Consider the following 14,395-nt stretch of genomic DNA (forward strand, 5'->3'; position numbering starts at 1 on the left):
TTGCCTCCGAGGACAGAAAAAAGTCCCATGGGGGGAAGATCTCGATGGTAAGGTTCCGTTGGAGAAGATCTCGTGGTTCCCATTTCTTCCGCATGGAGGGGGAGATTGTTGGGGGTTCCACCTAAAATAAAGATCCCACATCGAAAAAAAATGAGAGGATGTGGTGGGCTTATGAGGGAATGGGCACCATCCCCTTAATAGCTAACTTTTAAGGGTGAGTTCTACCCAGGTCTTGACAGAAATGGTGGACACACAATGACTTCTATTAGTCCGGGCACATATCAGATGACTAACCATCATATGTTTGGCGTTTCATGGAGGTCTTGCTTTTCCTTTTTAGCATGCTTTGGGCATTTTAAAAGTCACATTCAATCAAGAGCGAAGAGCTATAAAATTCCAAAACTAAAATTAGTCCTCCCTTAAATCAAGCAATGCAGGGGTGAACTCAGGTCAGGTTGAGGCCAGCCCTAGCCCCACCCAAGTTAGCATTACCTCAACCCTAACCAGTTCCTTGGGTCGAGGTAGGGGAACCTTAACCCCCACCAAAAAAGTATAACCTTAAGATTTAGAAAATATTGATAAAATTATGATAGTGGGAGTTGGGTTTGGACCGGGTCAAGTTGCCCAAGGCCTCAACCCTAACCCAACTTGAAATTAAATTGGGTTTGCTTTTCGCAACCCAACTCGACCCAATTTCGGGTTGATCCTGGCCCAACCTGCATCCCCAAGCTACAAATTCACCATCTCAATCCTGAACCCTCTTGCAATTGTAATTAGACTAAGTTGATGATGCATTGCCTTAATTGCTCAAATTATTAATAGTTAATGTAAGCAACATTGGAGTCGTGAGGTAACCAATCGATTGATCCAATACAGATAGTTTATACTCTTGATTTTCCATTTTTAGTCTCTAAGCACAATCCTAACCCTCTGTTTTTTACAGGAATTCTATACTCAAGGACGCCCTTGCAAAAATCAGATGAAAGGGTGCCCCTATTGGCTGCACGTCACCACTCTTTGACTTTGCAAGTGCAACCAATGGGCGGCACCTCTTTCAAGTTTCAACTGATTTTTGCCAGGGTTAGAATCATCTGACGACACTGACAAATGAATGGTCTGGATCATCCACATTATTTCCGCTTGAAGACAAAAGAGAGACTTTATGCAGTGGGACCTACATCCACGTGTCAGTCTATTATTGTCGCGTCGTTATTCTATTTCTGTCTACGTTGTAAGTGACGCAAAGTGAAAAACTGAGTTGGGTGGAGCTGTGTGGTGACAAACGAAGGTCATTTCCGTCATTTCACTATTCTCAATTCCCAAGAAAGATCTCCTCCTTTCATTTTATTATTTTATCCGACGCAGAGTCACGCAGAACACCATTCATTCCCCTCCCCCGGCGCATTTTAGTACCCACCCTCGTACAAAATCCTGGCCGGCTCGTAATTTCCGACGGACTTCTCGAGAGGCCAAAAAATAGAAAGAGAATAACAACACCTCTCATTTTCCAAAGCTCCTACATTCCAATCCATCCGATCAAGATCTAACGGTCTAAGTACTTCCCTCGCGTTCCAATATAAATTAGACACACATTTCTCTGTCCTCATTTCCTTCCATGCTTCTTTGAAGTGGAAAAAGCTCTGAAATCCGCCATTAATGGCGTCCATAACCCTAATTTCTTCCTGCAACCTAGAGTTTCGCCCTCTCCCCAATTGCAGATCCAGATCCATCAATTCTCCACTTTCCAAACCTAAAATCCTCCAAAACCTCTCCAGATCTCACCTCTCCCCTCATCAAAATCGCATTTTTTCTCCAAAACCTTGCCCTAATTTTCTCCCTTCCAAACCCTCTCTGCAACTCCCCAATTCCACATCTAATCTCTCTACACGCCTCTTCCAAATCCGTGCCTCCACCTCCTCTCCCGCAATTATACCTTCAGAGCCATGGCAAGGCGCGTCTTTGAAACCCTTACTCGCCTCCATAGCCACCGGAGTAATCCTCTGGTTCGTTCCAGTTCCGGCCGGCGTGTCAAAAAACGCGTGGCAGCTCCTCGCAATCTTCCTCGCCACAATCGTCGGAATCATAACCCAACCCTTACCCCTCGGTGCCGTTGCCCTAATGGGACTCGGCGCCTCAGTCCTCACCAAAACCCTAACTTTCACGGCCGCGTTCTCAGCCTTCGGAGATCCGATCCCATGGCTCATAGCCCTCGCCTTCTTCTTCGCAAGAGGGTTTATCAAAACAGGTTTAGGTAATCGCGTTGCTTATCAATTTGTTAAACTATTTGGTAGTACTTCATTAGGGTTAGGTTACAGTTTAGTTTTCAGCGAGGCGCTTCTGGCCCCTGCAATTCCATCTGTTTCTGCCCGCTCGGGTGGGATTTTTCTTCCTCTTGTTAAGTCCCTTTGTGTGGCTTGTGGTAGTAATGTGGGAGATGGGACTGAGAATAGGTTAGGGTCTTGGTTGATGCTTACTTGTTTTCAGACCTCTGTGATTTCGTCTTCTATGTTTTTGACTGCAATGGCGGCGAACCCGTTGAGTGCGAATCTTACTTTCAACACGATAAACCAGACAATTGGGTGGACTGATTGGGCGGTAGCTGCGAGTGTTCCGGGTTTGGTTTCGTTGATTGTTGTTCCATTTTTATTGTATTTGTTGTATCCGCCGACTGTGAAGAGTAGTCCTGATGCGCCGAGACTTGCAAAGGAGAAGTTAGAGAAGATGGGGCCAATGTCCAAGAATGAGATTATAATGGCTGTGACTTTACTTCTTACGGTATTATAATTCTTCCTTAAAACTTCTTTATTTTCTGTTATTGTTTGTTTACAGTCTCCATCTTCTTTCATGTTTTCACTTGTTTAGATTATGTCATGTACTAGTTTTTTAACCCCCTGTTTGTTTAAGATTATGACAACTGATTGTGAGTGCCAAACCGATTATTGGACTTCAAATTAACGTAATTGGAGTCCAATAATCGGTTTGGCACTCACAATCAGTTGCCATAGTCTTAAAAGAGCAGGGCCTAAGTATAGTTTGCCCATGTTGGGTTGGTGGCTTTAAGATGGGGAATCTAGTTGTATAGGTAAACTGCTTTTGAAATTAGGATGCGATTTTTTATTCCTTTGATTAGAATAAACATGGGTCTAGTGTTACTATGCATTATCAGTATATCCTTTATTATATTATTGATTTATTGGTATGCTAGAGCAAGTTTCTTGGCTTTGGTTTCTTAAAAATCATTTCCTCATGCATCTCAGTAAATTTTCTCCATGGTTAGCCAAAAAATCATCTCATGGCAAAAATTGTATGGAAGACCTTATTTTTAAGTTTTAAATTTAGGAGCAAGTCAAATATTTTGTACAAATAACATGGAGGCACCAAGGAGACTTTAGAGAATCCCTATGTAGATTTTGTATAGCATGGGTGTTTCCATCCAAGATTTCTGAGCTTCTAGAGAATTGGTTGTTTTCTCCATGGAGAAAAAGAGGTAAAATCTTATGGAAATCAATTCTACTCACTACTATTTGGGTGCTATGGAAAGAGAAATGCCAGGGTGCTTAGGGGTCTGGTAAAGACTCCTCGATTCCTTTTCATCAAGGCGATAGCATTGATGATTGCATGGGTAAGGATTCTACCTAGCTTCAGATTCGTATCAGTAGATTCGTATCACCACCCTTGGAGTGACATCTCAAGCTGAATTTCGATGGCTTAGCCTGGGGAATACCAGGAGCAGGTGTCGTCCTTCGTGACCAAGTCGATCGAACTAGCTGGGCGTTGGGCGTTCTCAGGCCCCATTGGAATGGTAGATTCCAACGAGGCGGAGGTTAGAGCCGTGCATCAAGGAATTAGGTTGATTGACCATGACATCCTCAATCAGATAATTGTAGAAGGGGATTCACATAATGTGATAACATGGTTGAGGAAGACTCTTCCTTATCCTTGGCGCTTTTCAACTTGGATGGATGAGATGATTGATCGAGTAGAGGGATCCTCCTCTTTCCATCATGTAAGTAGATCAGCGATTAGTGAGGCAGACAAGCTGATGGAGCCTCTAGGCCCGCCTTGGAATTGTTTGATTTTCTTCCCCCTTGATTTGGGTTCTGTTGTTTTTTTTCTTCTCATTCTTGGGTTGTAGTTTAATCCTCTCGATTGCCGGACTGATCTCCGGTTCTTCATTCATTTAATCCAATTCTTTATCATTCAAAAAAAAAACATGGAGGCACCAAGGAAGACAACAGTCATGGTTGACCAAAGATTTCTCCAGTGTAGCAAGGCAATTGTCCACATCATCACTTACTGGCCCGTTTCAGGGTTTTCAACCTTATCTATGTTTCATTTCTTTTTCTATCTTTTTTGAATGGCAACCCTACTTATGTTTCTTAAGGAAACCATGAAATGTCCAGCTTATCCATTGAGCTTTCCTCATAAAGAAAAAATCTTCCAGACTTATGAGTCTAGCTTCTCTCCACTCTGGTTAAAATTAATGCCCCAGACATAACTTTTGTTATGAGCTGCGAATTTAGTACTAGTAAACTTGCTTCAGAAATGCATACTGGTCTATAACTTTTTGTCTTAAGAAATTCAGTCGAAATTACTGAGTAATTTCTTTTTGGTGAATGACTAAGAGGATAAAGACCAAGCCATTCTCGGTGAGAAGTTAACACAAGAATTCAAGCATTCTTGTCTATTGAGTTGCATTCGTTTTTTCATTCAAACAATTTACCTTTTAAAAAAATTGTCTATTGGGCTCTAATATGCAAGTTCTTTGGCACTCTTGCAATGCAAGACCAACGTCAAAATTCGTAAGGAGATATAGAGGTTCCCATGCGTTAGATAAAAGCAGTGGCTAATATATTCACTTACAAGTGTTCCCTAGATCACTCCCACTGTTGAATCCATTGAAAACCAAGTTGTACTTAGCTTCCGTCATTCTATTGTTCCCACTTAACTTTTTGCTTCTAAGCTTCACACTAAAGTTCAACTTTGATGGTGGCTTATTTGGAAAATATTATTCCCACAGGCATAGGGGTTCTTCATAATGATAGGGGAAACAATCAAGGTATACCTTGATGCATAAGAATCAGATGTTCTAGTGAGGCCGAGGCTTTTGGGCTTCTTATCAGGCTTCAAATCTTTCATGATGAATTTATAGGAAAACTATGGGTTAAGGTTGACTATCTAATGAATTGCTTGGATGAAAGTGCGAAGCTAGGATCTTGGAGGATAGCTCACATTGTTGATAAAAGTTCAGATCATGGTGGAGGAATTGATGATACTAAATCGGATCTTGTCCTTTTTAGTATTCACACATTTTGATAGAAGCCAAAATGAGGCCATCGAAAACTATTGAGGCAGTTGTATCTAGATGGGATTTTAGGTGTGCACAAGCTCTACCCTTCTGTGTTGAAAAGAGAGGAAAGGTTTGAGTTTAAGGGTTTGGCTGCAAGTACTTGACTCTTTGATAACATAATAAAAAATAATATTTCTTGGAAAAATAAAAATAAAACACTTATAAAAGTAATCCATACCCATTTAAAATAGATGTATATTACACTTGCTTTGTAGGGCATCATCATGTTACAAGTTAGCAGTTTATCTTTCCCAACATCCAATTAGTAAGTGCTACTAAAAACGCAGTAACTAAGTCATTATTCTTGTAAATCACTAAATCTCTATCTTGAACCAATCCTCATGAAAACACTATGTAACTTGGAAAAATTGCATGTCTTTAAGCCTAAACCTAACAATAAAAGGCTAATTAAAGCTTATATTCATTTGGAAGAAGGAAATAGATAAAACAGAAGATAAACAATGCTCCTTACAACCATGAGTTGTTAAAAAATCGTAGAAAATGATGATTTGGGCCAGGCTTTACTCAACGGATACTCATACAAACTTGTCAATGCAAATCAAATCAAGCTGATTTGGGCCAGGCTTTACAGGCTACTTGCTAGGGTCACAAATATCATCAGAAGAATATCGGATCAACCACATAACCTATTTATACATCAAAGGAGATGATGTGGTCTTTCTATTTGCAGAGCATTGAGAGGCCATGGTTTTAAATTTCGGTTTCGGCTAAAATTTCGGACTTATCTGAAACCAAAATTTCAGCCGAAATCCCGAAATTTTGGGCGAAATTTGGTATTGCTGCACAAAATTCCGTTTTTTTAGGACGAAATTTCGATCGAAATTACCGAAATTTCTGTAATTTCAACCGAAATTCTCTAACCTAATTTTATTTTATTTTTTATTCGAAATTTCGACGAAATTACTGAAATTTACGAAATTTCGTAGTACCATTTCGTTTCGTTCCTCACTGAAATCCGAAATTTTAGATTTCGGTCGAAATTTAAAACCATGTGAGAGGCATGTTATGGTCACACTGAAGTGGAGAGGCCCCATATTTGGCATTCTAATATTGAACTTTGATGTTTCCTGCCTGGGTAATCTGGAACGAGCAGGTATTTGGGGCATAATAAGAGACCATGAAGGAGTAGTAGGAGTGGTATTCTCTAGGATGATAGGGGAAAGGGGCTCCAATGAGGCTGAAGTGTTCATGTTAAGCAATTAAGCTGCTCATCTTGATCTTGAAGGACCAAGGAAGATTCCCTCAACGTGATAAGATGGATGAGATCAGCTTAGCACTTGTGACACCTTCCTGGACCTGATTTGAAATCCTTCTTACAGCAAGAAAACTTGAATCTCTATCCCAAAGTTCATGACAACAGACGTAAAAATCAGAGAATAATACAAGAAGATATGAATAATACATCTATGTTTATCATGTACTTTTTACCCATGAAGTTTTCGATAGGTAAGGAAGTCGAATTAAGACCTGCATCATTTTGCTTATTTGTAAGTTAAGATGCCCCATTTCTCAAATTTGTTCTGTTGTTCTTTTACTTTTTTTTTCCCAAGAATTTTGCTATTAAGCTTGTTCCCCTACAGTTTATGTTATGACTGTGCTAAACATGTCTGAAAATTTATTAGACAATAGTTCATTTATAGTTGCTGTATGTCACTATGTCTTTGGACACTCATGTAAGACACAACACGCATACATGGACACTCTCACTAGCACATAACACATCCACACATCGAAAGTCTTATCTAGGCTGACAAAAAGGTTCTTTATCTCGGTAATAGTTTCCTTGGTTTTTTCCCGCAGGTGGGGCTCTGGATCTTCGGAGGAATGCTAAAGGTGGATGCTGTTACAGCTGCTATTCTCGGATTATCTGTCCTTCTCATAACTGGGGTTGTGACATGGAAAGAGTGTTTGGCTGAATCAGTGGCCTGGGATACCCTCACCTGGTTTGCTGCACTTATTGCAATGGCTGGCTATCTCAACAAATATGGTCTCATCTCCTGGTTCAGCCAGAGTGTTGTCAAGGTTTGTTTCCTTTATGCATTTCTTGATATTAAACATCTAATCTCCCGTATATAAAATGTGTGCACGTGTGTACGTGTGTGTGTGTGTTAGATAAATGTATCTAAGGGATACCTCAGATAGCTTATCTGAGCTGTCGAGTAGAAATAGGGTAGGTGCCTATGATGTTTGGGTGATGTTAGATATTGATTCTATAGAACCTAACATATATAGGGTGTTCTAAAAAATCATCTCCATAGAATCATGCCAACCCTTGGTTTGTGGAGGTTTAAAATGGACGGCTATAAAATGTGTCCATTTTGTGCCTCCACAAAGTGAATGGTTAGGATGATCCTATGGAGATGATTTTTAAGGAACACACTATCTATGTTAGGTCCTATGGAACGAATGGGTTGGATGAGGCAAACAACATGGGTGATGCCATATTTATACTCGACAGCTCAGATAGGCTATCTAAGGTTCATCACCCCTCTATATTAGATAAATGTATCCCTCGAATAGCTTATCTGAGCTGTCGAGTAGAAATAGGGTAGGTGCCTATGTTGTTTGGCTTATGTTAGATATTGATTCTATAGGACCTAACATAGATAGGTTATATATATATATATATATATATATATATATATAGAGAGAGAGAGAGAGAGAGAGGAAAAGGAGTGTGCGGTCGAGCGCACCTAAGCTTAGGTGTGGTCGAGGGCCCAAACACATGGGTTCCACATTTTTTGTATCAAAACCATTCATTTGCAAGGCCCCGTCATAGATAGGGTGTGTACAAAAAATCAGGTCCATTGGGTCATCCTAACCCCTCCAAAAGTGGAGGGCAAAAATGGGCAGATTTGTGGCAAATGGTGTCTGTCCATTTTGACCTCAACAAATGGATAGGTTAGGATGATCCTATGGAACTGATTTTTTGTACATACCCCATCTATGTAAGGCCTTTCAAATGAATGCTTTGGATCATCCTAACAAAGTGGGCCCACATGAGTTTGGGGCCCTCGACCGCACCTAAGCTTGGTGCGGTCGACCGCACAGTCTTATTCCTCATATATATATATATATATATATATATATATATATGTGGGGAAACGTTTTCTGAGCGATACCTCAGATAAGTTATTTGAGCAAGAGCTCAAAAAATCATGTGGGCCCACATTTTTTGGATGATCCAAAGCATTCATTTGATAGGCCCTTACATAGATAGGGTGTGCCCAAAAAATCAACTCCATAGGATCATCCTAACCCTTCGATTTTTGGAGGTTAAAAATTGACAGATTTGTGGAGGTTTATACCCATCCACTTTAACCTTCACAAATCAAAGGGTTAGGATAATCCTGTGGACCAGATTTTTTGTGCAAACTCTATCTATCTTTGGACTATCCAAATGAATGCTTTGGATCATCCAAACAATGTGGGCCCATATGTTTTTTTGAGCTCTTGCTTAGATAACTTATCTGAGGTATCGGGCAGAAAGCATTTCCCCTGTGTGTATATATATATAGGAAAAGGTTTCTGAGGTATATGGTTATAGTTAGGATTATGGGTTATGGTTAGAGTTATGATTTGTGAAGGTTTTGAAATGGATGGCTAGAGATTAGGCTCCTATAGATCGAATGGTTAGGATTATGGTATGGAGATGGTTTCTTAGGAACACCCTATCTATGTGAGGTCCTATAGAATGAATGGGTTGGATGAGTCAAACTACATGGAGATTGTGTATTTATTGTGGCTTGCTTAGGCTGCGCGATACCTCATAAACCTTTTGCTGATATATATATATATATATATATATATATATATAGAGAGAGAGAGAGAGAGAGAGAGAGAGAGAAGTGTTCCTGCGCAGCTGCTTCAAAAACTCATGTGGCCCCACATTTTCTTGGTGATCCAAAGCATTCATTTGAAAGACCCTTCCATGGATAGGGTGTGTACAAAAAATGAGCCCTTTAGGATCATCCTAACCTTGCCATTTGCGGAGGGAAAAATGGTTAGAAAGTGTATGTCCATTTTCCCTTCCACCTTTGATCAAGTTAGGATGATCCTATAGGGCTAATTTTTTGTACACACCCTATCCATGGAAGGGCCTTTCAAATGAATGCTTTCGATCACCCCAAAAATGTGGGCCACATGAGTCTTTGAAGCAGGAACACTATTCTCATATATATATATATATATATATATATATATATATATACGGAAAAGTGTTGCTACTCGGTCTTGTAGCTAAGCTTATCTACTCGGTCGGGTTAAATACAGTGGGGGCCCACATTTGTTTGGGCGATCCAAACCATTCATTTGAAAGCCCCTTACCTAGATAGGGTGTCCACAAAAAATCAAATCCATAGGATCATCCTAACCCATCCAACAGTGGAGGAAAAATGGACAGACACAGTTTGTCCACAAATCTGCCCATTTTTCCCTCCATTGTTGGATGGGTTAGGATCATCCTATGGGTCTTATTTTTTGCGGACATCCTATCTAGGTAAGGGACTTTCAAATGAATGGTTTGGATCACCCAAACAATGTGGGCCCCCACTGTATTTAACCTGATCGAGTAGATAAGCTTAGCTACAAGACCGAGTAGCAACACTTTTCCTATATATATATATAGCAGAAGAGAAAAGGAGAGAATTATTTGAATTTCTCCCAAAATTCTATGAGAATTACACATCACTTTTTTTACTTTTGAATTTCTCCCAAAATTCTATGAGAATTACAACCTATGATGTGGTCCGTACAGTTCTTTGTGGGCCCGTGCATCGCACGGGGTTTTTTACTAGTATATATATATATATATATATATATATATATATATATATATATGAGAAAAGTGTAGCTACACATACTTGTAGCTAACTTAGCTACACCAACGGCTTAAAATACAGTGGGCCCCACATTGTTTGGGTGATGCAAACCATTCATTTGATGGGCCCTCCCATAGGTAGGGTGTGCCCAAAAAATCAGCTCCATAGGATCATCCCATCCCTTCAAACTGTGGAGGCAAAAATGGACAAATTTGTGAAGGTTTTTACACATCCATTTTTGCCTCCACAAATCGTAGGGTTGGGATGATCCTATGGAGCTGAGTTTCTGGGCACACCCTATCTATGTGAGGGCCCATCAAATGAATGGTTTGCATCACCCAAACAATGTGGGGCCCACTGTATTTTAAGCCATTGGTGTAGCTAAGTTAGCTACACGTATGTATTTTAAGCCGTTGGTGTAGCTATATATATATATATATATATATATATATATATATATATATTCTTTGTTGTTTCTTTCTTGTTGTATGTTAAAATCACATCTACAGGGTCACATAACAATCTAAGCGTATATAAACTTTGTACTAATTCATTATGACATAAAAGCTCCTCAACTTCCACAAGTGATTAAGTCTATGCTTTCTCTAGTAATTGTCTCTGTCATCTTTTGATTATTTCAGCTCAAATTTAGCCTCTTGGTATGCTCCAAAACCATGAAATTGACTGAAGTGGATGAGTTTTCTGAACTGTTAAATATGAACAAAACTGCATTCTAAAGTGTTACTTTTTGGCCTGTGAATAACCTTACCATGCATCATACAATCCATCTGTAATGGCATCTAGAATAAGGAAATTGCCAGTTAATTGATATGCAAATTTTATTCATTGGTACAGGGTCTCATCATAACATCCTAAGGGCATATGAACTTCTTACTATTTCATTATGACTTATGACATAAAAGCTTCCCAACTTTTACAAGTGATGTCTAAAACCGCTAAAAAGTGATGTCTATGCTTTCTCTGCCATTTTTTTTATTTTTTGAAAAAAAGAGATAACAACCCCCCCCCCCACACACACACACGCACGCGCGCACGCAAACACACACAAGTTGCCAATATCAACCATGGTTATTAAGCATTAAGAATGAGGAACATCTCACAAACTTGCAGCCATTAGTGACTGAAGCTGACTGGACTGAATCTCCTCCACACAGTCTGTCCACTCTAGTATTTTCTAATTTTAACAAACCATGATATCCACGGAAGTGGGTGAGTTTTTCTGAACCGTTAAATAGGAACAACACTCCAAATGATTTGAGGATGGTACCTTAATTTATGAAGTTTTTCTGCCTATGGAGAACAACAGGGCTGGGACTATCACTCCCTGCTCTCCGGATTGCACAAGTAGTCTGGTACCTTTATAAAAATAAATTTCTCTGTATTTATTAAATGTCATATACATATAATTTTCTGTTGGGAAATGATTTGAGGATGCTCAGGGAGAACGGAAGGCTGGGACTATTACTCCTTTTTGTGGGCCACAGTGCACAAGTATTTTGGTACCTTGTAATTGTAAATTTTTATATTATTAAATGCCTTGTAGATGTAAATTTTTACCTTACATATCCCCCATTTTTTTAAATGAATAATGTTGATTCATGGTGTCTTCTTGTATAGTGTACCAGACTACAAAAATTATACATGTCCTCAGTGTTGGAGATTATTATTATTTCTATAGACACTCAACAAGCAACACTACACTAGATTTGGATAGAGGAGGGTCATGAAAGCATATATTGTGGCACATTTAGTTTGATTTCTGGCATTTTGTTTGTAAAGTTGCAATTGATTAACAGGAGAATCTGTTTTATCGCAGTTTGTAGGGGGACTTGGGCTGTCGTGGCAGCTCTCATTCGGCATTCTTGTTCTGCTCTACTTCTACTCACACTACTTCTTCGCAAGTGGTGCCGCCCACATTGGTGCCATGTTCACTGCCTTCTTGTCAGTGGCTAGCGCATTAGGAACCCCGCCATTGTTTGGGGCCATGGTCCTTTCCTTCCTCTCGAACCTCATGGGTGGCCTCACCCATTATGGCATTGGGTCTGCCCCAGTTTTCTATGGCGCCAACTATGTCCCCCTGGGCAAATGGTGGGGCTATGGGTTTCTCATCTCCATTGTCAACATTATCATTTGGCTTGGTGTTGGAGGCTTCTGGTGGAAGTTCATTGGCTTGTGGTAATCAACTGATTTTTGTCTGCCCAGGGTACAGTTTCTCTTCTTTTTCCCCCTTATTTTAGTTCCTGAGTCAGATTCCTAGTTTTCACTTTGATTCTTTATTTTCTAAAGAATTGTTTTGGTGGAGAGAGCTTGGAGTGGAAAGGGTACTGTTCTATTATGAAACTTGTACCTGAAATTTTGAATGTGACACTAGAATTCTCTTGCCACTTTGTAGTTTTATATTGTTGCTTGTTCATTTTAAGAGAATGCTTTATCCTTTATCTTTTTGGCTAATTTGAACCTCTGTATCCCACTCTACACGTGGCACATGAATAGATGAGTGGACCTGTTGATCTGATGGTCCACCATTAGGTCGCTACTGGCCCAAGTCACAAGCTGAAATGGGTCTGCATTAATTGAGAGGTTTTTGTTTGGATTGTCAAAATCAGGAATTGGAATTGGCATCCTATTCCAAGTCTTTCCGTTTGTTAATTTGTTTGGGCGTTTCGTTCAAATAAATCAACTGTAAAGTCTGTAATGAAAATTTCTGAATCGGGATAAGGTTGTGATTTTGATATGATGGTCACCTTCTTGCGTCTTTAAGACTGGTTTCTGTTTGGGTCAAGGACGGCACAGTAGCATTAACAAAGTGTGCTTGAGTGATTTTGGTCCTTTGCTGCTTGGGGATGCTTTGCTTTTGCCTTTTGGATGGGTGATCTCTGCTTTTCTTGTTTTGGGATAAATACTCAGATGTGATGGTGGTATAGGTTCCTATGATTGTATTTCTCATGCTTGAGAGGCCTTGGTCTTTCGTGTATTGGGTCATCTTCTACTTTTTGTTTTTCTATTTTTGAATCACAAGGTTAGGGGCAGCCTATCATGGGGTTTTTGTGGGTAGTGGTTCGGTTTTTTGGTTTTTGGTGTTCTTCTTTATATAATGGGGTGGGACTACTGGTCCCCAATCTCTGTAGATATGTTATTACGAATAGGGGAATTGTTAGCGTCCATTGCAAAAGGCTTTTCGTGGCTGGTCTGTCACACGTCAGAGCAGCCACCTCGTGAATGGAGGGGTGGAATTGAACCCGTGGGGGCATAGATGAGGGAATTTATTGTGCCATCTGTTTCCTGTCCAAGAGGTGCTTTTCTGATTCAACTGTATTGGAACGGAGATGCTGATTCTGATTTCTGATTCCGGCAATTCAAATGAAAACCTTATTGGCAAAACCCTAGAAGGATGCCTTTGGATCAAGGGGCTAGATCATCCGATCATGGTGGGATTGGCAGCAGCAGCAACATAACTCTTCGTGCCTAACCAGATCAATGGATCCATAAAATGCAATGGTTGAATTTGGATAATATAATGTCCCAAAAGTTTTTATTTCTTTTTCTAATAGCATAAGGAAAAACAAAATTGGGGTTACTAATTAGCCTAAAAACAGGGAAGCCTTCAAGTTCAAAAGGAACTTTGAAACCCTAACTTGATTACTTTCACTGGTAACTTATGTTTTTATTTATTTATTTACAGAGGGGGAATTACCAGTTATAGATCGGATGCTTAGGATCAACCTACGGAAATGATTTTGGGGGCACAACCTATTTAGGTTGTGGCCCACCTAATGGACGGTTTGGATCATCCGATAGTGTGTACTTTTTGAAAAATAATGGACTATAAGGCCTTTCATCATATAAAAACTCTTTTTGACTTATTATGATATCACCGCAACATTATTTTGATAATTTCACAAATCCAACTCGTCTTTTCTTTATAAATTGGCTTGTGACAAATATCACCTTGTCTTCGAGAAGTGTAATAACCTGTGATAGCTCATTAAATAATAAGACAAGATGGGTTAGCGGAAATATCAAAACCATCATTTCCTCTGCTAGGCAAATTTTGTGGACAAAAGAGGAGGAAAATGAGAAAAAAAGCATCCGACCTGCCGGATTCGAACCAGCGACCTAAGGATATACTGCTAACACTACAGTCCTCCGCTCTACCAACTGAGCTAAGGTCGGTTTGCTGTAG

The 14,395-nt window shown here is 39.8% G+C and overlaps 1 protein-coding gene and 1 non-coding gene across 2 annotated transcripts; one reads left to right on the forward strand and one right to left on the reverse strand.

Annotated features, from left to right (window-relative positions):
• Nucleotides 1-1,459: 1,459 nt before the first annotated feature.
• Nucleotides 1,460-12,650, forward strand: LOC143845799 (dicarboxylate transporter 1, chloroplastic-like). The gene is made up of 3 exons (XM_077354208.1): nucleotides 1,460-2,775; nucleotides 7,172-7,393; nucleotides 12,029-12,650. Exons 1-3 carry the CDS (start codon nucleotides 1,657-1,659, stop codon nucleotides 12,389-12,391), a joined length of 1,704 nt encoding a protein of 567 aa, XP_077210323.1. The 5' UTR covers nucleotides 1,460-1,656; the 3' UTR covers nucleotides 12,392-12,650.
• Nucleotides 12,651-14,300: 1,650 nt separating this feature from the next.
• Nucleotides 14,301-14,385, reverse strand: TRNAY-GUA (transfer RNA tyrosine (anticodon GUA)). Its single transcript is given in 2 exon segments — nucleotides 14,301-14,336; nucleotides 14,349-14,385. It is a non-coding gene; the product is annotated as a tRNA-Tyr (tRNA).
• Between the last annotated feature and the right edge of the window lie 10 nt (nucleotides 14,386-14,395).

Source organism: Tasmannia lanceolata, unplaced genomic scaffold (genome assembly GCF_043159265.1).
Source record: "Tasmannia lanceolata isolate RefF3 unplaced genomic scaffold, GAP_Taslan_0.1 ptg000015l, whole genome shotgun sequence".
Classification (NCBI taxonomy): Eukaryota; Viridiplantae; Streptophyta; class Magnoliopsida; order Canellales; family Winteraceae; genus Tasmannia; species Tasmannia lanceolata.